The sequence below is a fragment of the Fusarium fujikuroi genome, chromosome FFUJ_chr06 (assembly GCF_900079805.1).
Source record: "Fusarium fujikuroi IMI 58289 draft genome, chromosome FFUJ_chr06".
Lineage (NCBI taxonomy): Eukaryota > Fungi > Ascomycota > Sordariomycetes > Hypocreales > Nectriaceae > Fusarium > Fusarium fujikuroi.
The window spans coordinates 2,626,928-2,651,683 of NC_036627.1; the positions used below are offsets into that span (position 1 = coordinate 2,626,928).

At 49.5% G+C, this 24,756-nt stretch overlaps 9 protein-coding genes; 5 read left to right on the forward strand and 4 right to left on the reverse strand.

Moving 5' to 3' along the window:
• Positions 1 to 465: 465 nt before the first annotated feature.
• FFUJ_06149 (uncharacterized protein) lies at positions 466 to 1,540 on the forward strand (the record flags this gene model as incomplete). XM_023579441.1 has 2 exons in its annotated part: positions 466 to 574; positions 630 to 1,540. 2 exons carry the CDS (start codon positions 466 to 468, stop codon positions 1,538 to 1,540), a joined length of 1,020 nt encoding a protein of 339 aa, XP_023432277.1.
• Positions 1,541 to 1,798: 258 nt separating this feature from the next.
• On the reverse strand, positions 1,799 to 2,329 carry FFUJ_06150 (uncharacterized protein; the record flags this gene model as incomplete). The annotated part of the gene is made up of 1 exon (XM_023579442.1): positions 1,799 to 2,329. The coding sequence occupies one exon, from the start codon at positions 2,327 to 2,329 to the stop codon at positions 1,799 to 1,801; it is 531 nt and encodes a 176-aa protein (XP_023432278.1).
• Positions 2,330 to 2,690: 361 nt separating this feature from the next.
• On the reverse strand, positions 2,691 to 5,405 carry FFUJ_06151 (related to ribonuclease P chain POP1; the record flags this gene model as incomplete). The annotated part of the gene is made up of 1 exon (XM_023579443.1): positions 2,691 to 5,405. The coding sequence occupies one exon, from the start codon at positions 5,403 to 5,405 to the stop codon at positions 2,691 to 2,693; it is 2,715 nt and encodes a 904-aa protein (XP_023432279.1).
• Positions 5,406 to 8,222: 2,817 nt separating this feature from the next.
• On the forward strand, positions 8,223 to 10,703 carry FFUJ_06152 (uncharacterized protein; the record flags this gene model as incomplete). XM_023579444.1 has 4 exons in its annotated part: positions 8,223 to 8,479; positions 8,536 to 8,729; positions 8,781 to 9,114; positions 9,170 to 10,703. 4 exons carry the CDS (start codon positions 8,223 to 8,225, stop codon positions 10,701 to 10,703), a joined length of 2,319 nt encoding a protein of 772 aa, XP_023432280.1.
• A 945-nt stretch (positions 10,704 to 11,648) lies between these two features.
• Positions 11,649 to 14,150, forward strand: FFUJ_06153 (uncharacterized protein; the record flags this gene model as incomplete). The annotated part of the gene is made up of 1 exon (XM_023579445.1): positions 11,649 to 14,150. One exon carries the CDS (start codon positions 11,649 to 11,651, stop codon positions 14,148 to 14,150), a length of 2,502 nt encoding a protein of 833 aa, XP_023432281.1.
• Positions 14,151 to 15,365: 1,215 nt separating this feature from the next.
• FFUJ_06154 (probable MUS-38 protein, involved in nucleotide excision repair) lies at positions 15,366 to 18,228 on the reverse strand (the record flags this gene model as incomplete). XM_023579446.1 has 2 exons in its annotated part: positions 15,366 to 18,131; positions 18,181 to 18,228. 2 exons carry the CDS (start codon positions 18,226 to 18,228, stop codon positions 15,366 to 15,368), a joined length of 2,814 nt encoding a protein of 937 aa, XP_023432282.1.
• A 1,207-nt stretch (positions 18,229 to 19,435) lies between these two features.
• Positions 19,436 to 19,689, forward strand: FFUJ_06155 (uncharacterized protein; the record flags this gene model as incomplete). XM_023579447.1 has 2 exons in its annotated part: positions 19,436 to 19,462; positions 19,528 to 19,689. 2 exons carry the CDS (start codon positions 19,436 to 19,438, stop codon positions 19,687 to 19,689), a joined length of 189 nt encoding a protein of 62 aa, XP_023432283.1.
• A 1,353-nt stretch (positions 19,690 to 21,042) lies between these two features.
• Positions 21,043 to 23,028, forward strand: FFUJ_06156 (related to component of actin cortical patches LAS17; the record flags this gene model as incomplete). XM_023579448.1 has 3 exons in its annotated part: positions 21,043 to 21,252; positions 21,323 to 22,946; positions 23,000 to 23,028. 3 exons carry the CDS (start codon positions 21,043 to 21,045, stop codon positions 23,026 to 23,028), a joined length of 1,863 nt encoding a protein of 620 aa, XP_023432284.1.
• A 750-nt stretch (positions 23,029 to 23,778) lies between these two features.
• Positions 23,779 to 24,505, reverse strand: FFUJ_06157 (probable eukaryotic translation initiation factor 1a; the record flags this gene model as incomplete). XM_023579449.1 has 3 exons in its annotated part: positions 23,779 to 24,075; positions 24,174 to 24,332; positions 24,485 to 24,505. 3 exons carry the CDS (start codon positions 24,503 to 24,505, stop codon positions 23,779 to 23,781), a joined length of 477 nt encoding a protein of 158 aa, XP_023432285.1.
• Between the last annotated feature and the right edge of the window lie 251 nt (positions 24,506 to 24,756).

Here is a 24,756-nt window from a genome sequence, read left to right on the forward strand (position 1 = left end):
GCTCGTGACAGCCCTGATCAAAGCACCCAAGAGCAAAACAGATGATTCAATGACCTGAAAGCATGAAATATTCGCCTCTGCCTTTATGATTTCCTGTTTCATCTCTGATTATGGACAGTATCTACCGTAGTTTTCTCCTTGACGTTGACAATAAATACGAACGTTATTCCACTTGCTCTTCTTATTACCCACCCTAGCTAGTGGCCTACTCCCCCTGCCTGGCGTCTCCCCACTTTGAACCCGTCCACTCGGCCCCATCTTCTCGGGTTCTAGACTCCAGACCCTCCTCCGGACTTCCCTCTCCTCAACCCGCGTGTCAACTTGAACCTTGAACAACTCAAGACAGGAACGTTGTGGACACCCTTCGAGGCAAATACATCATATTGCTGTACCATTCACTTCCAATACTAGTGTTATACCCTCAATCTCTCGCGCCTTGCTACACGCTCTGTCGCGCATCAAACTATGGCAGCGGCTGGCCTAATCGATCCGACAAAGACGGGCAACTATCCCGTGATCCTCGGCGATGCTCTCTTAGGCAAGACATCCAACGAGATCTTCACCGGTATTAAGTGTAAGTTTTTCTTAACCTCCAAGCTCGATGTATCATGATACTTACATACTCCAAGACAATCACAAGCCGACACTCTCGTCAGACTCAGCCCCCAACTTAGCTCGCATAAAACCCTCTATCCCCGGAAAGACGGCATCCTACGACCTCACCTATACCGACAACGACGCAAAGTACGCGTTTACAGGGACAAGAAATAAGGATAGTGGTCAATATGTTCTTTACTTCGACCCCAGCCGCGAGGCCTTTATCCTCGATCTTGTCGACTCTACTTTCAACATGAACGTCACCCGACTGCCTGGTAACACCGATGCTGACAGTCTCCGTCGACAATATCCTCACATCGACAGCGCATCAAACGGCGTATCGAAAACAAACACAAAGGTTGAAAAGAGTGCCTCCGACAAATCCAATGCCAAAGCACGCGTCAAATCCACCACACAGAAGAGAGATATCAAGCGCAAGCCCGAGAAGAAGCAGCCCCCCAAGAATATCGAGCTCTCACTACCAGTGCCTCAATCTAATGAGCAATCAAAACCTGCGGAACCCAAGAAGCGCACACCAGCCCCCGAAGAAGAGGACGAGGACGAGGACGATGACGATGGTGGTCTTCTTGTCGAGTATCCTGGCGCCGACACCAACACAGCGCGTAGGACTGACTTCTCGCCTGCTTTCCCGTCTGTGCGCCGCTTTGACGAATTCATGGATCAGCGCGAGTCTGAAGGTGATGATGCCGACGGCGAGGAAGATGATGATCCGGATTTTGAGTTCAAGCTGCCCAGCCCTGTCAACAACCGTAGCCAATACGAGACTGGACCCGATCCTATGGATGTCGACGGGGAAGAGGAAGGGGAGGAAGGACTAGAAGTCGACCTCGCCAAAGAACTCGAGGACGCGTTTGAAAACCTGGAGAACAGCCAGCAAGAAAGCCCCGATGGGGATGAGAGTGAGATTAGTGAAGAGGACTAAAAAGGTTTTGGATTATTGGGCCTTTCGATTTGTTTTTCGTTTATATGCGGCGTTTCCACGGAATCTATGGCGCAGATACTATCAAAAACAGTGGTTATGCTGTTGACCAGGCGTTGGAAAAGAGTCATTTTCAAAGGAATACTCGACGATACCACTGCCACTACCAGTACGACTCACGGTGCCATTTCTGGCTATACTATTCTAAAATGAACACACGATGAAATATATATTCACAGAACACCGTGCTTATGGTGCCCCTCATGCTATCCTCTCGGCCCCTTCTCCTTGATCATCATACTTCCATTTCTCACCGGGCAAATGATCCGTGATACCCTCGATCGCATCCTCGGACCAAAGATGGACCTCCGAATAGGATAACTGCCGGCCCCAAATTTTCAGGTCGTCTTTGTCAAACGTCCCAACAGACATGCTAATCTTTTCCGACTTTTCATTGCGCCAGAAGAGCCAGCTGCCGCAACTGGAACAGAAGCCCCGTGCTGCTTCCGGTGAGGCGCGGTACCGCGATAGCGTCGTCTGAGAGGTGAACTCTACGCTGGAAGTAGGGACTGAATGAAGCCATGCAATGAGAGAGCCACCATTCTTACGGCACTGGGAGCATTGGCAAGTTGAGCACTGCCAGGCGATGGTTAGTTCAGTGAAATCTAAGAAACGGGAAATGAGACGAACGCTTCTCTTCCAGTCATGGCCAGATGGAAATGTCAGCCTGTAGCGAACTGAGCCACAGAGACATCCGCCAGAGACGCTTGTAGGGTATTCTTCTGAGGCCATGGGGTTCTTCTTGTACGAGTGATAGTGGCAATGAGACCGAAGTATGGAAATTAAAAGCACTGAGATATGGAAGAGGCTTGAGCGTTATATTGTATAGTGTTGGAGGGCGTGACCCCTCATCGAGGGGCTTTACCCGCGGCAAGAATGTCAATGGCGCCTTTCGCTTCCCTGTTTAATGAACATCTATAAATTCAAAACTCCTGGCGTCATTATTCCCATGGCTGGTACACTAATGCCTACGTATCAAGTTTAGGCATGGGTATAAATGCATGCATGCCTAGCCAACCACACTCATGATATCCGAAAACAAGAATGTAAATACTGAGTCAGTACGCCGTTTGATGTTGATGTCGTAACATATTCAGACAGCCTCCCATTTTGCAAGCCACCCAACGCTCTCGCCCGCGTTTCTAATGATACAATATCGTCCTTCCTTTGCGTTTTCCTTGACATCGTCTAAAATCTTGTCTATCGCGATCGAACCCATGGCCATCCCGTGACCCTCGCTCAGACTAAATGATCCGGTGGTGACGAAGCCAACGAGATCTTCGGCATTAGGAACAAGAGGATGGCCGTTCATGTCGGATTCATTAGCCGGCGTGAAAGGGTAGGGCGCTGGTTTAGAGATGAGTTCAGCGGCAAGTTGACGCTTCAAAAATTCCAAGTCACGGGGCGTCGAGGTTCTGGATGTTTTGTTCTTTGTAGGCAGAGACGGCCTAGCTTGAGAAAGCCATTGAAACCGAAGGTCGTAGGGAAGCGAGTAGGATGAAGATAATGAACCCGGGGGAATAGTAGCAGGGACTTCGGCTTCAGAGGACTGTGGAGCTGTGGTAGGACGAGATGGGAGGCGGTAGATGCGAGCACAGGATGTGACAACGCCCCTAGAGATTAGAGATATACGGACGCCAAGAAGAGCGTTTGTCGGTGTTGTTGAGGGGGTAGATGGAGAAGTGACGGCTTGGTTAAAAACATCTTTCGTGATTTGATGTAGCTGGTAAATGCGTGGCTCTTGTTGCTTCGATACTTGTGTTAAAGTTGGATTTTCGTCCTGGTCCACGTCCATCGCGCCCTCAGCATGGTTCTCTTCGCTAGTTTGTGAATCTCCAGTGTCGAACAATAGCTCAAAATCGCTAGCGAAGCCATCACCAATCTCACCCTTTCTCCCACCGCCCAGATCAAGCGATTCCCATGCGGTTCTCTTGCTCTTTGGCCGCTTCTCCCAAGCCGCTCTTCTTTTTCGACGCTCCTCGAGTTCCCATGCAGCACCAGCCTTGGTTCCGGGAAAATCCCCAGGGAACCAAGTCTGGCCTCGTTCGAAGGCGACCTGGCGGATCTCGTTCAAACCTGCGAATCGTGGGTTACCCCCTGAAGAAAGGGGATAATGCACCAAGCAGTACCAGAGATGCTGTATACATTTCCATGGTGCAAGCAGAGTCCATGTACCTTGTTTCTGTGTGCCTCTATCCGTGCGGGAAGCCAACAGGATGATCGGGATTGGGGCATCATCTGCTGTGAGTTTCAAGGTGGTTCCGGGAACATTTTTCGCTCTTCGTCTATCGATTTGTTTCTGTGAAGGGAAGCAGGACGCGGCATGGCGAGTGTCGCGATCGAATAAGGCATACGGGTTCAAACTCTCCTCGGCCGACCACGACGCTATCCTTTCCAGGAGTTGAAGTTGTGACTCTGGGTCTTCGGGAACCTCCAGGCGCCTTGGAGGGTATTGAAGACGGGGATCCTGCACCGAGAACCCCAACACCGCGCCAGCAGGGAGAGTGGCTGCATTGGTCAAACCGGTCAGCCCTTGAAAAAGCTCAGTATGATCTGTTTTCGTCTTGTCCTTTACGGGATAATTGCGTAATATAGCTAGCAGAGCTTCTGTAGATCCCGGGCCTGTCAAGTCTAAGCTTCCAATCTCAAATCGGAGATCTTCGATGTAAAGCCGAGGGGTTTCCTGCTTTATTAAAGATAGTAACTCGTTAAACAGCTCGAGGAAGGCTGATGGGTGGATCCTCAAGAAAATCTGTCTCGATTCTTGTTTGAGCTCCTGGTTGTCTTCTTGTGTCGGTGGTTCGGGGTTCCATAAGATGGTGCATGGCCCGATCATCTTTCGGTTGACTTGGTTCTGCTGTCCCGTATGAATTGCCCGAGTTAGAACACCGGTCCATGAGCGGGTTCCGATCCTCCACTTCTTTCCCTTGTCGTTCCAACATGAATCCTGAACAACCCCTATCCGCTTCAACACACGTTCTATGCCAGCGCGTTTGCCGTAAAGGCCAATTGTGCTCATGTAACTCATCTCCCATACAACTGCGCCTCTGTCGCCTTGAGCTCGATGTGTAGGTCGGTATATCTTTTCGTTTGGTGTCAATGGGATAGCGAACCGCCATAAAGGTTCCAACGGATCAGTCATGCGTGCTCTTTTCGCGTGCCATGAGTGTGTTGGTAGCCATGTTTTGTTCAGTTGACGCTTGCGGAACTTGGACTTTGGCTTTGGAGGTTCGTTGAGTTCGTTTCGTCGAAGTTTTGGTCTCGGTGGTCTTCCTGTTACAGCTAATGCTTTGTCTTTACTGACATCTCCGTCCTGCTTGGCCCTCGCTAGACTAGCCTTGCGTTTCCTCGCTGCCAATATTCCTAATTTTCGTGCTGTTTCGGATCTTATTTTCGCTCGCGTTGTTCTAGGTTTCCTCCTTCTAGCTTCGACAACCGGAGTGTTGTCGTCTTTCATCTCTTTAAGCGCACGTTTTCTTAGTCGGCGCGGTACCCGTTTGGGGTTGTGACTCGCTGTGCGGCGGCGTAAGCCCCTGGGTACCTTCTGAAAGGCGCGACTGCTAGCAACAGCTTTCGATGTGGCCATGCTCTGCTCAAGAGCGCGAATCTCGAACTCGTGGGCGGCCACAAAAGCCTGGAGATCAAGTTCGCCATCTTTCAATGCAGCTTCAGCGGGCTGCGCAGGGATGCTGCGCGCAGAATGAACCACGGAGCGCTTCTCCCTACGGCCATTCGATGCCGGTGTGTCGGCCTTTCGCTTTCTGCTGTCCGGCCCAGATTGGGCTCCGGTAGAAGATCCCGGAGCCATGATGAGTGACTGATTTGTTGTGAAGATATCGAATTTGTGAGCTCTTGGTCACCTTGAATGTCAACGTCGAAACGCGATGGAAAGAAAATAAAAGCTTATCGATAAGCTTTGACGGACCCTGAATGGGAGTCATCATTTCAGAACCGCCATCATGACATGGATGCGAATAGGTAGAGAAGCTTGATTTCTTAGAAGAGGCGAGTCAGTCGATTTACTTCTCTCTTTATTACTTATGGTCTTGAAAAGAGAGATTGCCGGGTCACAATACGATTTTATTCCCCAAGCCAGGACAGTTCTTCAGATGTGGCCACCAAGCTAAGGTAAGGTACCTTTATTTACCTGTACCTAAGGTACCTAAGGTATATGAGTATGAGCTGAGCATGTCGAACATGGGCTTTGACAAATGCGGCAAGTTGGTTGATCAAATCAGCAATACGTTTTCAATATTCAATTCCCAAACAACAACATCGAAATAACATATGAACGCCTCTAGTAAGGGTATAATAAGCTGTCAAGTTTGCGCCATTCGCCAGATAATCGTGCTAGGCGTTGCCAATCTGAGACGACCAGATATTTGAGTCTAGGTACTTGGTCGCCAAGCTCCGACGAGAAAATGATTTTTGATCAGAACGTGATGATGAGGCAGGCCACCAAGCTTTCTGAATCGTCTATCCTAGCTCCATCCCGTAACACTGTAATGTCTCCTCACTGCTTCTGCCAATCGTCCTGGAGGTTGGCATTTAGAACACACCTTATGGCCCCTAGAACCCGATCAGCTTATTAGTGCCTCAACGCATCTAACACAGATCGATGTGATAAGAGAGCATACCAAAATTCTGGGGGATCAACAACATTAGGCGTGCATGGCCGTTGGGATCTTTCGTATTTTGGGCACCACTTTCGAACAATCCAAGCATGATGTTGGCACCGAAACTCGACCTTGCATTAGCGGTTAGCAAGAGGCTTCCTTCACTGTAAGAGAGGGAGCTCATACAAAGAAATAGTCACACATTCTCGGTGAGTAAATGATTTTGACAAAGAAAAAGATGAGGAACCGACGGCGATCGTCCCCCTTTTGCAGGACGGCTTCCAGAATACATGTCTGACCTCTCATTTTTATTCGATCACATTGTTGTGAAATATGCTAAAGGTTCATGGTGAGAGGTGATCGATGGGGAGGATCTTACCGAAGCCTCGGACTCCAAAGTCTCATAATTGTTGTATATTGCTTCTTTTGAAAACGCCATCGCAAGGAAGCGATGCAACCTGCAATGCGGCAGGGAGCCGAAGGACAGATCGGGAAATGGGTGTTTGAGAATTGAGAGAGAAGATTGTGCATAATAGTACAAGTTGTCTCCTTTGTCATCTCTTCTCCCGTGAGGAGGGGGAACTATTGGGTCTGTATGGTTACACAAGCCAGGCGGTTAAGGCATTAAGGCACATCATCACAATCATGGAAGACTTTCATCATGCCGTTAGCCTAGACTTTTGCTTTGAATTTACTACAAAGGCTGAGAATAGTTACGTGATGCTCAGAGTTCCGCTTGCAATAGTCCATCCTCGTTTCTCGGTCCTTACCTAGACATAGAACAGGTTTTGTCTCTTCTCTCGACGGCGGTTGAACTACCCCCCCTGTTCATTTTCTGTTTCAGACTATTTCGCCTTGCCAGGATCGCTTACACTTTCAGCTCAAAATCGAACATGGGTTTTGAGAAACTAAGTCGTATTCAGCAGGGCTTCTCACCAATCCTTGGGAAGCAAGAAAACTAAAGACATTAGAAGAGGATGCTAACAAGAAAATGAACTAAACTCAGCAAAGAGTCCCCCACAAACTCTCCGAAGCTTGGGAAACCGAGCCCCTGGGTAATCAGCAGGAGGAGGCTATAGGCGGTGCTTTACAGGTTTTGTCTCGTCTATCGACGGTTAGACGGCTTCAAGATAAGCGGCAAGGCGGTAAAAACGTCAATATTAATCGTATTATGAAATGGTCTCTATCCTCTTAGTGTCTTTCCTATCATAATATAATCCAGATAGGTACTGGCTCTCTTATTTATATTTACAGCTTAAATCAGTAGAGAGAACTTACTGGCACTTTAAGGTATAACTTAATATTTTACACAGTATGCCCTTCGCACGTCTACACTGTCACGGAAAAGCCATAATGCGCCCGTGCGTTCTAAAAATTCCACAACAACAAAGCTGAAGTCGCCTAACCTCCCTCCTATCTATCTATACGCCTATCTAGGATATATAGTTGATATCCTTCATTTTGTCATATGTTTTGGCCTTTTTAGACTCGTCCTTCCGTGTCGCCTGCGTTGTCTCAACTTAAGCGGCTTACCTCACCACCGTCACAACTATACGCGACTTAGCCAGCCAGAGCATTGCTCTGGTAAATACGTAAAGACATCATGTCTCGTGCTTCCGTTGCGCCCCCCGTTCTTGTGCTGGCATCAAGAACGGTCTTTCCTTTTCCACTATATTCGCTATAGTTTGACGTTTCACGCCTTCCTTTCTGCCTACCTTGGGCCTTCCCACGACACGATGTCTCTTTCCCATTTAGATGTCGACCAGCAAAATCAGTAAGGATCACGCCTTCCTCTGCCTCAAATCATCCTGTCTAATCCCCAACAGTTTCCCAACAAGGTACGACGGACTGGTTCCCTTTCTTTTTCACTCTTGTTTTCCGCATTTCTCTTCTCTCATCATCTCCCGTCGTCCTCAAATCTTTTAGGCGTAAAGATATCTTCATTCTCACTCGATACTTGACACCGTGCCGTCAAGAGCCTCATTTCCTGGCACCCGTCTTTACTCAAGATGTCTGACGGAGGGGACTACGAACCCTCAGATGACTATGACTCCTCAGATGAGGAGTTCCCGCCGCTTCCAGACAAGTATGCCCACGTCGGCAAAGACAGCATCGAGAGCATTATGTCGAATGCTAAAGAAAATCGACGACATTCAAAGCGTCTCTACAGTCAATTGCAGCCAGAGTTGAAGACGCAGAGTGCCACATACAACTTTCATCTCTGGGGTAATCGCTTCGAGGCTTTTGTGAAATCTTTGGGCGTAAAGTACGTACTCGTTCAGTTATAGATATGTGATTATCGAGTTCTGACATAGTCGACAGATCTGGCAATACGCCTACAGAAGCTCATCTCTGTCGATTCATTGCAGTCTTCCCAACTACACCTAGACCTCCTCCTGACGAGGGCAAGAAGTATAGTATCAGCACTATCAGAGCGGCCATCCCTGCTGTCATCAAATGGTGCCAAGTCAACTATCCAGACTGGAAGATGACCCCAGCTGGAGATATGAAATTACGTAAGTTATTCATCATATGAATGATGTAACGATGCTCATAGACATCCACAGAAGCCATCGTGAACAATCACATCGACACAGAGAAGGTCTCTACTGCCCCCGCCAATCAGAAGCAATGGGTGACAACTCAAAACGTCCGTCAACTCGTATCGAATTACCTACAGACTGGCACCCAACTCGGTCTCGCCGACTGGGACAAAGCCGTCTTGAACGTCCTATGTATGGTCCTACTAGCAGCAACTGGAGCACGACCAGGAGATGTTGCCAAATCGCCTAGGTACACCACCGAGTATTGCCTTCGCTGGGAGCACATAGTCATTGCCCGGTCTTCCCAAACGAACCGTCTTATCATGACAATCACAATCCACTACGCCAAAGGAAAGAAGTAAGATGACTCTCAACGCTTCTGATGCCCAATGGGCGCTGACATAATATTTTAGGACTGATCCAAGTGGAGTCATTCACCATGAGTTCAACGAGTTGGCCGATGCTTCAGATAGTCAACTCTGCATTATCAAGTGGCTCATTGTGTGGGCTCTCCGTACGGGTGTTGTTCGAGCTACGTCCTGGGCAGAGCTTAAACAGCATATTGACGCGAATCCCAAAAACGTAGTCGAATGGCTTCTTCCCAATCGACCCGTCCTCTGTTGCTGTATCAGAGGCGGCATGAGTAAACTCGACTTCGATAAGCCGCTTATTGCTGAGCACATCAGTAGCAAGATCAGCCAGATATGTGCACTTACTCCTAGCGCACCAAAAATCATACCCTACGACTTACGTCGCGGTGCTGCATTTGAGGTGGCCAACCTTGCAAGTGAATCTCAGTCGGCTGGCGTTTTGGCCGGCGAGGCTGCAGCGGCTCTCTTACTCGGGCATGGTGCAAGATCGGTTACAGATGGCGTAACCAGGAGGTATATCGGCAACTTTGGACGTGACGAATGGACTCCCCGTGTCAAAGCGGTAAACACACATGAGCGGGCAGGCCAACGTCTCGTGCTACTCGAGAGCCCAGCAAATACACCTGCCCCAAGACCAAAACGACTCACAACAGAGGCTGTCACAGAGGCTTGCAAACGAGCAAAGGTCGACCCGTCAGACGTTAACAGGCGCAACGTAGTCAAACAACGTATGAGAGCTCAGCAACGCAACGACGCTCGGGATGCCGCTCTGAACTCAGCCCGTACTACTCTGTCCTCTAAACCGACTAGTAGTGCAGTCGTGCACACAGCTGTCGCACCTACTGTCAACCCAGCTTTCAGTCCTGCATTTAACTCAACCTTCAGCACGGCGTTCCATCCGGCGTTCCATCCGGCGTCCCCAGCATTCAACCCTGCTTTTAATTCAGCCGTCAATCCAGCCGTCAATCCAGCCGTCAATCCAGCCGTCAATCCATGGTTTCACCAAGCGTTCAACCCTATGTTCAATTCTGCGTTCAGCCCCGCGTTCAGCCTGGCGTTCACCTCTGCGTTCAACCCAAACTTTAACCCGGTGTTCAACGCTGCCGTCAACCCAGAGGGTATGGGTCTCGCTGGTAACCCGGCCGTCCATTCAGATCCCACCCATCAGGACGGCGAGAATATTGCTAGCGACAAAGTCACCGGCCTAGGCGAAGAATCCGTCTCCAATGAGACAGGCTCTGAGAACTCCCAAGCCGCATCCGTGGGTATTGTTCCACAGTCGCCTCTGGTGCTCGAATCTGTGACTACCCCCTGGCTGGCTGAAGCTGATGTCTTTATCGAATATTTCTCGCGAATCAACGTCTACCATTACTCTGGCACGAGAAATGATGCCTTGCCTTATTATGTTGTCTCTGGTGGAAGCCGTGACCCGCCGACGCGGTTCTTTATGCGATGCAAAAACCACCCTCTCTGTGATTTTGCGACACCTAACAAAACATCCCTCCAAACCCACCACCAACGCTGTATGAAACCCCTAAACGGGGGTATGCAGCCATGGTCTCGGCCCCGAAGCTGAGTCAGACACGCTTCCACATCGCACCCAAGCCGTCAACATTCCCCTGAGAGATGGCTTGGCATTTGACGGCACTTTATATATGCCTGGTGGTGATGTACCAACCAGTGGACCTCCTGGGCTTGTTGTCTTTCACGGCAGTGGTTTTGTTACAGCATCATAGAGCAGCTCTATCCAGTCGAGATCTTTTGGGGCGAGCTGCCGTTTATATCCCATATTCACCGTCTTTCATCAGTCTGCGCTTTAGACGCGGCATTTTCCTATCTGGTTGATTCAATTGTTGTCATTACTTGCGTTGCTATAATTGTGGAAGGTGGCTTACGATCATGTTTTAGAAATTCTTCAAAAGTCTTTGAGATGGCACACTGGGACTACTAGTATCTTTTCACCCCTCAAACAGACAATACAAGATAAATTCCCCAGTACATGCGCATAGTTTGTGTTGTAAGTCTTCAAGATGCGCTAGGCCACAAAAGGTATTTTATGGATATGAACCTGCAGCTTTGCATGATCTCCTTTTGCACTCTGAGCTTGGGATCTTTAGGTGTGCATTTAGACTGATTATCCATATTTCCAGGAGTTCACAAGGAGCTTGCCAGAATTACCACCTTTAGTGCCAGCAGTAGAGAAATCTATATACCAGACCTCCAAGCTTTCGAATTCTGGCTCATCTTCTTTCCATTCAACACCACACAAGGGCACGAAGATCGCCTCCTGCACCACAACCATAAGTTCTTGGTGGTAATACAGCGTCAAATCTTCCTTCTCATCACTTCTATTCACCGTCTTCGGGGGTTTCCCCCGTGCGCGCCGTCTTTTGAGCATCTGCGCCGTCTTTCCTGTAAGCGACTCAGGAGATCGCAACCTTTGCTCTCTGCTTCTTCCACTGTCAGTCTTTCCGTCTAGTTTATCCTTCTGTCACTGACATGCCCTAGGCGTACATGCAAGATGCCGCCTTCCAAGGGAAAGAAGGTGGCTGAGTCTGACCACCAAGCGTCGCGTCCTGCAGACAAGTTCTCGATTGACTGTCATGAACTCAATGATCCAAGCAGGGTCATGCATAAACGAAAGTACAGACAAACTGCCCGCGAGGTAATCGCGAGGTATGACAAAATCCGGCAAAGCAAGAACATTGATAAAGAATGTCAACGTGAACTCCACAGATATTTCACTCAAGAAGACTGGGTATCTGAGCTACCCAAGGCAGCTAGTCAGGGTAAGCTGTATAAGCAGTTGACCGGCAACTCTCGCTCCAAGCCCCGGCTACATTTTGGAAACTGGATAGTTGCCAGCGTGCACTGGCAAAAAGTTACTGTCATGGATGAAGCCAAGAATCGAGTTCTCGACATGCTCTCGTATTGGTGGGGGGAGAAGTTTCCTGGCATGGACGTATTCTTTCCAACTCGGTCGCTGAGTGGTCCGGATCGGCTGGAAAAGCTTAAAGGTGACGTCCCTATGGATTTCAAAACGGAGTTCGCCAACTACAAACGCAAGAAGCGTTCGGCCAAGCCGACCGGAACCAAGCCGTCAGGACCCAAGTCATCTGGGTCTAAGGCTAATCAAGGCCACGATGATCAAGACTTAAACCAATACGAAGAAAGCGACAGCAAGAGCGACAACAAGAGCGACGAAGAGAGCGACGAAGAGAGCGACGAAGAAAGCGACGAAGAAAGCGGCAAACAGACGCTCAAGGCGCCGGCGCCCCAGCTGTCTAAAGTCAAGTCTAAAGCGAAGCTATCTGGGACCAAGTCGCCGGCGCCCCAGCTGTCTAAAGTCAAGTCTAAAGCCAAGCTATCTGGGACCAAGTCGCCAGCGCCCCAGCTGTCTAAAGCCAAGTCGTCTAAAGCCAAGCTGTCCAAAGCCGAGCTGTCTGGGACCAAGTCATCTAAAGCCAAGTCGTCAGCGTCTAAGCTGTCTATAGCCGAGCTGTTTGGGACCAAGTCATCTGGGCTTAAGTTTAGTCAAGGCCATGATGATCAAGACTTGAACCAATACGAAAAAAGCGACGAAGAAAGCGACGACGAAGAAGGCGGCGAAGAGACACTGGAGAAAGCTGTCCCGCCTTTAGATGAGATACCTCAGGAACTGGACGCTGAAAACAGTGCGTCTTACCCTGCCAAAGAGCCTTCGCTTCCAAAGACGGGTCTTTTGCACAACACGCATATCACATCTGGCAAGTCAGAAAGCAAGGCCTCATCTGACAAGGCGAGCCAGTCTCTCATCAACACAGACAATCCCCCGGCGATTGGCAAAACGTCTTCCCCTGCTGTCACCTCAAACGAAGGGACCAAGTCTATCAAGGATTATTTCCATCCTGTTGCTGCTGACAAGACTGCTAAGTCTATCAAGGATTATTTCCATCCTATTGCTGCTGACAAGACTGCTACCTCTGCCAAGACGGCTTCTCCTGTTATCAACTCAAACAACACCACGGGGTTTAAGGATGCAGATCCCTTGCGCGACCAGCATTACCACCCACTCGCTTTTCCAAAGACGATTAGTGGTCCCCTCTCTGTTTCTGGCCAGCTGGGCGCTCCTAAATTCGGGCCATCCCTAGCAGGTTCCTCATCGAGCCTGAGTCAAACTAGCCCAGCCATCTTGCCTACAGGGAGTTTCGGTAGTTCTATTCACAAGGACTACTCCACGGCTACAATTCCAGGTGCTAACCGAGGTGCTTGGTGGGACATCCACTCAGAGGAGACACCACAGGATACCCATGCTGCTCAGAAGACGGGACCAGGAAACGATTTGAAAGAAGACTCTAGCAGCTCCTTGGAAAAGACGGCAATTGACTGCAACGCCGGAAAGAGCGCCCCCCACCAACAAGTCATCGTTTTAGGTGACAGCGATATTGAACCTTGCACGGGCAAAAGGCGTAACTCGACTGACATTGGGCCAGCTGAATCCAAGAAGCCAAAGACTGTCATCTCGGATTCTGAGTCCAGCTATGCGCTTACCTCTGGCGATGACAAAGAAAATCGTCGTCCTGAAGAAGGAAACCGCTCGGGAGAAGGAGACCGTCCAGACGAAGGCCATCCAAATGTGCCTTCCTTCCTGGAATCTATATTCCCTGAGGATGATATTACTCGAATCATCGAAAAGTTTTGTACTATCAGAGACAAGCATAACGTCCAGCTCTTCGCACAGTATCTAGAAAGGTTTTATGATAAAAGTCGGACAGGAGATGCAGCAATCCGTTTACAATATGATAAACTCCATCAACAGAACGAGGACCTTCGTCGACAGAATGACGACCTTCGCCAACAAAATGGTGATCTACGCGAGGAGAACCTGGAACTATATGGTCGAGAAAGAAAACTGGTTGATGAATTGCGCCAGATCATTGCCCGTGACGGTGAATTCAAGACGTCTATAAAGGACTATATGGAGCAGTCTACTGAGCAGATCCTGGAAGCCGTCAAAAGTACCCAGGCGGAGATGGCAACATAGAGGTATAGTATCCTTGGCTCATGTATAGGTATAAGATATACTAACCTTGCTACAGGCGCTTATTATGGAGACGGCAGCATCGCTGGGACGCTGAGTATTTGATGGGATGCTCATCGAGCTTTAGTTTTTCTTGGGACAGTCGTTGACGCAGAATGGGATATTTACCACAGTTTCCGTGGGGTTACAGACGTCTCATGCGCCACCGAGAAGACGCCAAATACTGGCGATGCGATTTTTTACAGCGACGGTTCGGAAGACGCAGTGCAGTCGTTAACACAGAACGCTATTTTAAAGTTATTTTTTTTGGGAACGGAGCAGACGGACGTCTGCATACATCGGTACTGAATGGGAAATGCGTTCAGATTTACGGTCTAAGGTTCTCGGGGATATGCATGATTTTCTTTTGGTGGGACAGGATCGTTGCTAAACTTGCTATAGACCAAATGAAGTCGTTTGCTTATTATGCTGTGATTTAACCTCCTTAGGATGTGTAGGTGTCTCATGGTAGGGGGTGGTTGGTGACAAAGTTGACAAATAACCTCAGTGTCACCGACGCATAAGGTAGTTTCTATTCCGGCAGAATTATTACAGCTATCGTCAACGGAATTGTCAGTTTTTGTGCTATTCTGGTCCGATTCTTGACCTGCGGATATTGCGGTTCGAAGGGAGGCCGAGCGAAGCGCCGGGGAGGCTCTCATATGAGGACGACGAGAGTTTAGACGAAACACCTGGACGAACTTGTTTGTGATACCAATTTGATAAAGAATGGGGGAGGGGGGCTATGTTAGTTTGCGGAGGAGTATGCTACGGCCGTTCGAGATATCTTTTTTGATTACTTTGATATTCATCTGTCAGCATTAGGATACCCAATCCTTGCGATTTTTAGCAAAAATTTCAGTCTTGTAACATTCCGTTAGTGAACAGTTTGAATTCCATTGGTGATATTTCACTTTGATTGCTGTTGGTGACAAGGTTAGGGGGAGGCAAGAACACGGAAGATCCTAAGGATTGAAGAGACTTAGGCAATTTAGTCTAAATTTATGGGAGTCTTTACTAAGTTTATTTTAGTAGCGTGTTCTAAAGTCCAATACTTGCTCCCTGAGGTGAGGGTGAAGGTCGGAAATTGAATCAACTTATATTGTTTATTATTTTACCCCCTTCTATATCCTGATTCATTTTGCGGTATCTGTATACCGTTTTAACATCGGCTTGGTATTAATCGTCCTCTTCCATGACATTGCGGTTGAAAAATCCATGAATCTGTCGTCCAGCCGTTGTGCCGACCAAAGGTGCCAGTTCTTGGATCGTCATGTTGGCAACTTCACGAATACTCTCAGTCTTGAGCACCAGATTCTTGATGTTTTGTGGAGTCACGCCCGGCACTATGGCGAGCATATCCTGGGGCTCCTGGTTAAAGGCTTGCTCTTCGGCCCTTGTATCCTTATCCAAGCCAGCCCTGACAGCGGCTATCGGATCTGGCTCTTCCTCCTGAGTCTTTAGGGATTCAAAGATCTCGGCCGTCTGGTACGGGGACGAAGACCAGATGATGCGTAACTTTGGAAACGCTAAAGTCAGTAATACTAACTTGGATTGGAGGTCGGATGACATGTTGGTCGGAGCGACACTGTTCAAGCTTCCAGATAAATCGGCAAATGGCTCCAGAGTGAAGGACTTGTTCTGGTCAAACTCGATGAGCAGCATCACGCTTTTATAGTACTGAAACATAGTCTCGGCTTGACTGTAGAGTCGGCCATCCTTGAATGACGAGATCAAATCACTGATAGATTTCCGTTCTACACAGATATTTGGTGATAGGATGTAATCACCAACTGTGAGCATGCATGGCACAATGACCATAGAGCGGCCGTGGAGAAGAGATGGCAGAGAGGACCGGAATTCCCGTACGTCTACCACAACACGTGGCGGCTCAGCTGTTGCCGCAAGCCTTCCACCACCAGCAATACGTGTGTTGACGGTGCGGAGAAAAGCATCTTCAGGATCCTCAGCTGGGTCCACGGTCATGACAAGGGACATGCTTGCCCTCTCCTTGATGAGTTTCGTAAATGCATCTTTTTCTCGTCGAACAGATGACAGGTATTTTTGCTCCTCCACTGAGCCACCATAGTACATAAAGTATACTCTAACGTTCCTGTCGTTATGCGATGATCGGTACACTTCAACTCGACGGATAAAGGCGGCGTCCGGCTCGTACATAATTATGTATCGTGGTTTGGTTTCTTCAAGGACATGCTCGTCCTGATCTCCATCATATGCGTGGATGACGACTAGGTCTTGCATATCATATAATTTGAAGTATTCCTCCATATTGTCGAGGGGATCTGCCACAACGTCTTCTTTCTGCTGTGCTTCCTCTTCTGTAATCTGCACCTCTGCCATGAGATCGGCAACTTCTCCCGGTTTCTCAATGTACTGCATGATACTGCCATTCTCAGCACGACCCATGCTTACGCCGGCATTTCCTCCGCCGCGCACCCGTCGTCGCTTGTTTGCAGGAGCCTTTCCACCTCTTGATCCTGCCAAACCTGGGCGAGTGTCCGTGGCTCCATTCAGGGCCTTCTGGTTTTCGGAAAAGAGAGTGGCGCTGACCTGAGCAAATTGTCTCTTCCATCTTAAGTAGTTCCTCAACCGCCTTCGCATCATGAAAGCTGCAGAGGGCTTGTCTTGATCTTCATCGTCCTCATTTGATCGTTTCTCCGTCTTGGGCTTGACGTGCATTGTTTGTAAGAAGTCTCGCAACTGCCTGCAAGTATCGGTATTTGAGCACATGATCAGGATGGTGCCATTGGAGTCGTCTCGAACTGGAGGCTCAAAGTACAGATCGCGATCAATTTCCTCCAGGACCTCAGCCAAAAGCGCCCATTTGGGTAGCTCTTCGAGAACAGGCCTTAGAGAGTCGATGTTATCTTCCCGGGCCGCATCTTTGGCACTAGCGGAATATACTCTTCGTCTTGCCGTATCAAAAATAGTCTGAGCAGCATCGAGGAAAAGCCAGGGTGATTGGGTTTGCCTGGTCGATCCTGGAGGCGGGGAGTGAGCGGCATGAATGGTATCCAAATGCTGAAGGAACGAAACAGCATCATATGCCAGAATAGAGTTGAGCATGGCTCTGAGAACAGTCAAGTCATTCACAATCTGCTTCGTCTTCCAGCTCACGCGGTGCCAGTTGGGATCCAACTGTCTTCGAACCATGATGTCAAAGTTCTTGAGAAGAGCGCTGTCGAGGTTCCAATCGTCCATTTCCAGGCCACTGTTACCTTTCTTGAGCTCGTGAATACTGACTTCAACGCATTCCATTATGGCGTTTTGAATCTCACGCATCGAGTCTGTCATAGGGACCTCGAGTTCGATAACTTCGGCCTTCTTCTTTCCTTCCAGAGATTGCGCGACTGTGACGTGAAATCGAGGCCAAAGCGAGGCTTTACGCAGAAAGAGATTCCTCATCATGGTAGCCAAGGGTGAGAAGCCAGCGGTGAAGGGATCGGGGTTGTCAGAAAAGGCCTTCAAAAACCCAATCTTGTTCTTTTGACGGTAAACTCTTAAGATGAAGGCCTCGAGAGATGTTGCGACAACGCGATCGGCATGAAGAACAACAAGCCCTGTAATTGATTCAGGATTCAGCAAACCTGTGAGAAGGTCGACCACTAGAATACGCGATGTGATGCTGAAGATCCCGCCTCCAGAGTACATCTTTTCCCTTGCGCCGACGCTTTGAAAGTCTGTGTTCACGACTGTCAGGCCACGCGCTTTCGGGGACATGCTGATGGCTGCATGTTCGGCCAATGCTTCTCCAATCCAGCCATTTTCTCGTTCATCAGCGGCGACTATGACAATTAAATTGTTTCCGCCGGCGTCATACGAATGGAGGAGATTGTTGACAAGGCGCATCAGCCCCAGGCCGCGTGCGATAATGACAAGCTCATCTTCAGCACGAAGCTCCTGGAACAGAGTCTGTTGGTATTCCTAAATCGATGAGTGAGGGATCATACTTCAAAGTCATGGACAAACCTACGAGTGGGAGTGAAAGCTTCACTGGCTGGGGAGCATTGCTTGCAGACATGCGGGCCACCCAAATGTTGGTGTTGACAGGCGATGTGTTGAAGGGATTGATGAAATGACAACCTACTATAGTCGTGAATGATGTATTGAAGATCTTAGCGAGGAGCTAGAGCCGTGGCGGGGAATGTGTAAGTTGCATGCATAAGGCAGAGCGGGCCATGATGGAAATGAATGTCGATTGGTGACTATGGCATCCATAGATTAGTAGTTTTCGAGACAGAATGAAAAACCTTTGCTGTGGGTTATCCTTTTTGTTTTGTTCTCAAAAGTTTTATTATCATTATTATTATTTTATAATTTCTTTAATGATAATCAATATGTTGTGCTGATCCTGTTTGTCGGCCTCATATCAGCGACAGTGTCACCTCCCCGCCATTCGAGATTTACCTGCCAAGCCTGCGCCAGCTTAGCACATTGGGCTGGTTTCTGATGAGATGCCATCTGTTTTATATTGATATGAGAGCTCGTGTCGCATATGGGGACTGACATGCTGGCAAAACTACTGCAAAACATTGCAGTAAATGCAGCTGACGGTTCCTTAGAATACAAGGGCCATGGCCAAGTCCCTAGTCTATTCGGTAGCCACGCTATTTCACAAGTCATGATAAGATGAATACAGCTTAACCCTTTGCATTTTTGGAACTCTCCAGACACCACAAAGTGGTACATGTTCTGTCAGCGTAGCAGATTGAGCAGCACCTCGGATTTCTGCATTCCCTCTTTTTCTCATTCCTGAGACCAAGCTGGCCAAGTTGTGATACCTACCTACTGAGCTATTCGTCCTTGATTTTTTATTAGCGATATCCACTTACACACATTGTGCACACCATGACCACCATCTCCACGTCATTGTTCAAGATCCTGCAGTGTCCTAGATAGCACCTAGCTATGCAGTGATCTCAACAGTCGGCGGTTTTTGGGAACACGGGACCAATGAGACGTTGTGTACATCCTCTTGTGACACTTCCCTAAAGAGTTTGCGTTTCTGGTTGTCGCAACATGCGCCACAGAATGGTCTTACGTAGTACGTAGTCTGGCCAGACAAGACGACGTCATCGCCTCATGATATGGGCGGGCCAGCGACTACAAAAGGACGTTGACGACCTAGATTTGAGCAGCCACAAGATCTCGCATCAACCAAACAAAGAAACTAGATCACGAAAATAACCTTGAACTTTCTTAAACCAACCACCAAAACAACCATCAGAATGACTGGCACCGAGCAACAGAAGGAGGTGAGTTGACTGCCCTGTACCGGAGCTTTAGTTCTTGAGCCCAACACTGACCGTTTTCCTAACAGGGCGAGAAGCAATTCTCCATTCAACCCATCAAGGATGAGGCCAAGGACAAGGTCTCTGCTTTTAACGCTCACCCCGGACCCGCCGTACCCAAAGACATGCCCCAAGAAGAGGGCACCAAGGAGGAGCGCAAGGCCAAGATGGAGGCCCTGAACAAGAAATAAGCGGTCGACTTCTGTGGTAGAAGTCGCTTTATTGACATGACTGTATGACTATACGTGGATTTAGGACTGGGTTAGGTACTTTACGATCTATTTATACAACACTCAAGACATTTTGTCATGACTTGCATTGGAACGTGTCGAGTGCTAATCGTGGTCTCATGCTGGTATCATGGCACTAACCAACGGCAGCCTCGGAACCCCCTGCTGACACGCAGCCATCCAATATCTGCCCCTCATCATTAGTAGTCTAGATTTGGAGCCGAGACAAGACTCGTACGGCCAGACACTGGGGTTTATGAAGACTCGAAGTTTCGTAGTATTAGAATACATCCAGATATTTACATACACCCAGAATCATGTGAGAATTTTGTTCTCGTTGCCTCCCAAGATGTTCCGTTATTAGTCGATACCTAGCTAGCACATCATCTTTGTAACACACCCGACTCAACAGCCTAGATGCCCCTAAAAACCCCACTACCTTAGGTGACAGCAGCTATCTCCCCAGGTATCTACTAAGATAGGCTGCTAAACTCTGGCTGCCCAACAGTCGACTGGTGCCATGCGAATTTTCTAGAACCTGGCAAAGTGGCTGAAGCGGTGAACCATTCGATAGGTACCTGATGCATTGTGAGTTGACCGCTTGCGTTGCATGTCACAGTCACAATTACCGCCATAAAACCATCACTACATACCTGGCATACTACCTTGAGCTTCCACTTCCCTCCCGCCTACCAAAAAGCAAACTTGTCGTCCCGCCCGCTGCACAAAGACGTGGGCGTAGGTTGCCCCGCCCCAAGAACTACTTAAAGTGGCTGTGGTACAGTGCTACAGAGGTAGGTAAGCAGGTAGGTGTGCTACTGCAAGGGTTCTAGCCTGTGGCTGGTGCTCACTTCTCTCGTTACGGACTGGACTCTGGCTCTTCACACATCATCCCAACCGACCGCTGGCCCAGTCTGGTTCCTGTTCCTGTTCCCGTTCCCCACGGACGACGAACACCTTTTGACGTGCGACAACCATCCGTGCTCGCCTGCGCTATCCGAGAGAGATCCCTTTCTACTCAAGCCCGAAAGCTCGGGCGCTGCTCGCACACTCTCTTAACCATATTTATCTATCCGGCGACAAGAGCTTGCACCTTCCATCCCCCAGGATTTCGGTTGCCTCACGCGAGCGCCAAGCGATTCTGACGAGACGCTGGAAGAGGAGAGACCAGACAAGCGCCACTCCGCGCGTCCAGTCCAGGCGACAACCGACGAAGCCATCTTACCTTTGGCTCATATCCTTCGTTACTGTTTCTCTGGCATATTCGATCACACGACACTGCTATAGTAATCAATACTCGATTGCGCCGCCACAATGCCATCTATTCTTAACGACGATGATAAGGATACCGTGAAGCGGTTCATCCCCAAGCAATCCAACAAGATTCAGGCCGTTGCTGTTGCCAGACTCTACGTAGCATATCCCAATCGCTCAAAATGGACATACACCGGACTACAGGGAGCCGTTGCGCTCGTCAACGATCTTGTTGGAAATACATACTGGATCAAGATGGTGGATATTTCGGTATGTCCACGATCCAATATCTACATCGCTTCCACCACATCTAACCACCGCATGCTAACAACTTGTTCAGCCCTCCAATCGAGGAGTTATCTGGGACCAGGAGATTTTCGATACGTGGAACTACAACCAAGACCGGACCTTTTTTCATACCTTCGAACTTGAAGAATGCCTGGCTGGTCTGAGCTTTGTCGACGAAAAGGAGGCCAAACAGTTCAAGAAGAAGATGGATGAGCGAGAGAAGAATGCAAGCCGAGCTACAAAGTCGACACCCTTCGGTGGAGGTGCCCAGCCAGCCCATAAGCATGGCCTGTTGGGAGGGCTATTCGGACATCGCCATTCGACTCATATCAGCTCTCAGCACACAGCTCCGACCCCTCCGAAGTCTCCCCGGATGCCACATAACTCCATCCAGCATCATGTTGTCAACTCAACGCCCAATCTCAATGGCTCAAAACCTTCTGAATTCGCACTTTTAGATGCGTTTGATCCTCTGTGGCGCGAGCACTTTGGTGCAGATCTTCAAGACAAGGGTTTGACGGACGACTTCATCAAAGAAAACCAAGAGTTTATTGTCGACTTCTTGAGAGAAGAACAACAGAAGGCCAATCAGCCTCATTCGACACCGCCACCACCTCTTCCTCCAGCAGCGAAAGCACCCTCTCCAACGCCAACCGCGAACGGCAATGAAGGAAGAGGCTCTCGAGCGCCTCCGCCGCCACCGCCGCCCGGTGGTCGACCTCAGTCAGACGGTCCTCCAGCTCCCCCTGCTCCGAGAAAAGGCGGCCCCCCACCTCCTCCAGCCCCGAGACGGTCGGGCAAAGCCGAATCTCCGGCGAAGGATGCTGCGCCTGAACGAGCGCCGTCACCTCCTCGACCCAAGTTTGGTGTCCCTCCTCCATTGGCCGACGCTGGCAAATTCGCACGTCAAGATCCTCCAAGGGCTGTTCCAGCAACGCCCACTCCTGGACCTCCCCCTCCTCCGCGACCGGCCAAGACTCCCATAGAAACACAGAAGAACGAGAGTCACAGATTCGGAGTTCCTCCTCCCTTTCCTGGTTCAAGAGTACCCCCACCAACACCTAGCCGTGGGCCTGTTCCTCCGCCACCACCACCCCGACCGGCCGATAACCACCCTGTGCCTGCAGCTCTTCCTCCTCCTCTGCCTCCCAAAGTACCAGCTTCTTCAGCTCCACCACTGCCGCCTCCAAGCTCCCGGCCGGTTCCTCCCCCTCCAGCAGCCAACAATCACCCTCCTCCTCCACCTCCCTTACCGGTGACAAGTGCTCCTCCACCTCCTCCGCTACCACCAACATCAACAAATGGTGCACCTCCTCCACCTCCTCCGCCCCCTCCACCTCCTGGAGGCCCTGGTGCACCGCCGCCTCCTCCGCCCCCTATGCCGCCTGGAACTGGTGCACCTCCACCGCCTCCTCTCCCTCCTGTTGCTGCAGGAGGTGATCCTAGCCGATCAGCCATGCTGGAAGGCATTCAACGTGCTGGCGGAATCAACTCCCTCAAGAAGGTTGATCGCTCACAGATTCGCGACCGCAGTGGTGTTCAAGTTGGCAGTGGCGGCGATTCTGGCGGCGCGAATGCTGCACCTGCAGCAGCTGGTGCGCCTGGCGGCGGCGGTGGCATGGCCGATGCCCTGGCTGCTGCTCTCCAGAAGAGAAAAGAAAAGGTCTCTAAGAGTGGTAAGTTCAATATGCCTTTGTCGGTAAAGATTGATGTACTAACACTAGATTAGATGACGAGAGTGACAACGATGACTGGTGAGCTGAACCATGTCAACACAAAATCCAAGAGAAGGAAGAAAGATCGTGGTAGATATAGTCGACAGAAGATCATCGACTTGTCTTTTATAAAATTTGCACTTATGGGTAACGAAGAGGATTGTGAGGAATCAACCAGTTGCAGACGTATCTTGGTTGCGAATCAGCACAAGCATCTGAGGTCGGGTTTGTATTACCAAATTGGTTCTACCGCGTCTGTACCATTTCCAGTTGGCATGACAAAAGTTGGTTATGTTTTATAGACACCCATAGCATTAACGAAATTCTTTAACATAACAGAATGACTAGCCAATACATTGGGCTGCCTTTATTGTTCACGACATTAATGCAATGCGAGAATCAAAGAATATTTATGAAACAATAGTAAGCATTTTCTTGTCTTGTCTAACCTGTGCTTTTGAGACGAATGTGATGATCATAAAGCGTTGAGAAAAAACAATGGTCGTCCAGTAAAAACTACCTAAAAACGGAACAAGACAGAAAACTCGATCGTGATACTGAAAGTCCAAAAGAGAACGACATGCCGTGACGTCCCTCCCACCACGGCCGTCTACGACTCCACAGCAACTACTGTCGTGGGACCCGACGCACAGAGCTTTGGGTGCTCGGCTCCGGGTTTGAGAGAGAAGACAATATCAACAACACCAGCGGCGAAATACAATCGTATCACCCGGTAGCGTCGGGGGCTCGGTGGAGAGAGAGAGAGAAGGGGATTTGGAGGGCTTTGTCGAACTTAAATGTCGTCAATGTCGACCTCCTTCTTGTTGCCAGCGGCGCCATCGTCAGACTCATCGTCTGAATCAGCGTCGCCGAACTCGAAGTAGGCCTCGCCATCCTCTCCCTGGCCAAAAGAGTCGGTTTCGTTGATCTTGGCGTTCTCAGGAAGCTCGCCGTAAGACTTGAGGGTACGAGCTTCGTCGGCGGTGTACTTGAGAATGACGTCGCCCTTGTTGTCCTGGAAGTCACGGAGAGAGAGGAGGATAATATCACCCTGGTTAATCCAGACCTTCTTTCGCATTTTACCGCGAATCTACGAAGGAGATGTTAGCATGAGTCGCAGAAAGAAGGACATGAGCGTCCTGCTTTTGTTGCACCGCGTCTTAGGCAGGCAAACTTGGGGCTACTTACGTTGGCGAGGCGCTTGCTTCCATCGAAGCACAGAGCCTCGAGACGACCGTTACCAAGCATCTTCACGACCTGAGCATACTCTTGGCCATCCTCCTTGAAGGTGAGCTCTCGGCGCTGGTCATCGTTCTCCTTGGTACCACGTCTGCGGTTCTTTCCACCCTGTCCGACTGTTAGAGACGGTTCCTTTGTTGCTTGCAGAAGAGCGATGATGGTGGGGGCGGGGCAGGCGGTTGGCGGATGGCGCGTGAAAATGCGATCCATGAATGAAAAAGGAAGACAGTTGAGTATAGGAGGGGATCTGTGGGACTTACCTTTCCCTTGTTCTTAGGCATGTTGGCGGTTTGTCGGTATGCGTGAAGTGAGGAAGAGATGTGTTGGTGAGAAGAAGAGAGTTGGTGATGATGTTGTGGTGTCGTTGTTGGCTTGGGAAAGAATGTGGATTTTTCCTGGGCTGCGCTGCTGACTGACACAAGAGGCAAAAGCTGGTTGGGCGCTTGTGATTCTGTCCTCCACAGTGACTCAAGCGTGGCGCAGCAAAGATATTTTCAATGCAATACGTTAAACTTCCAGTCTGAAATCTATA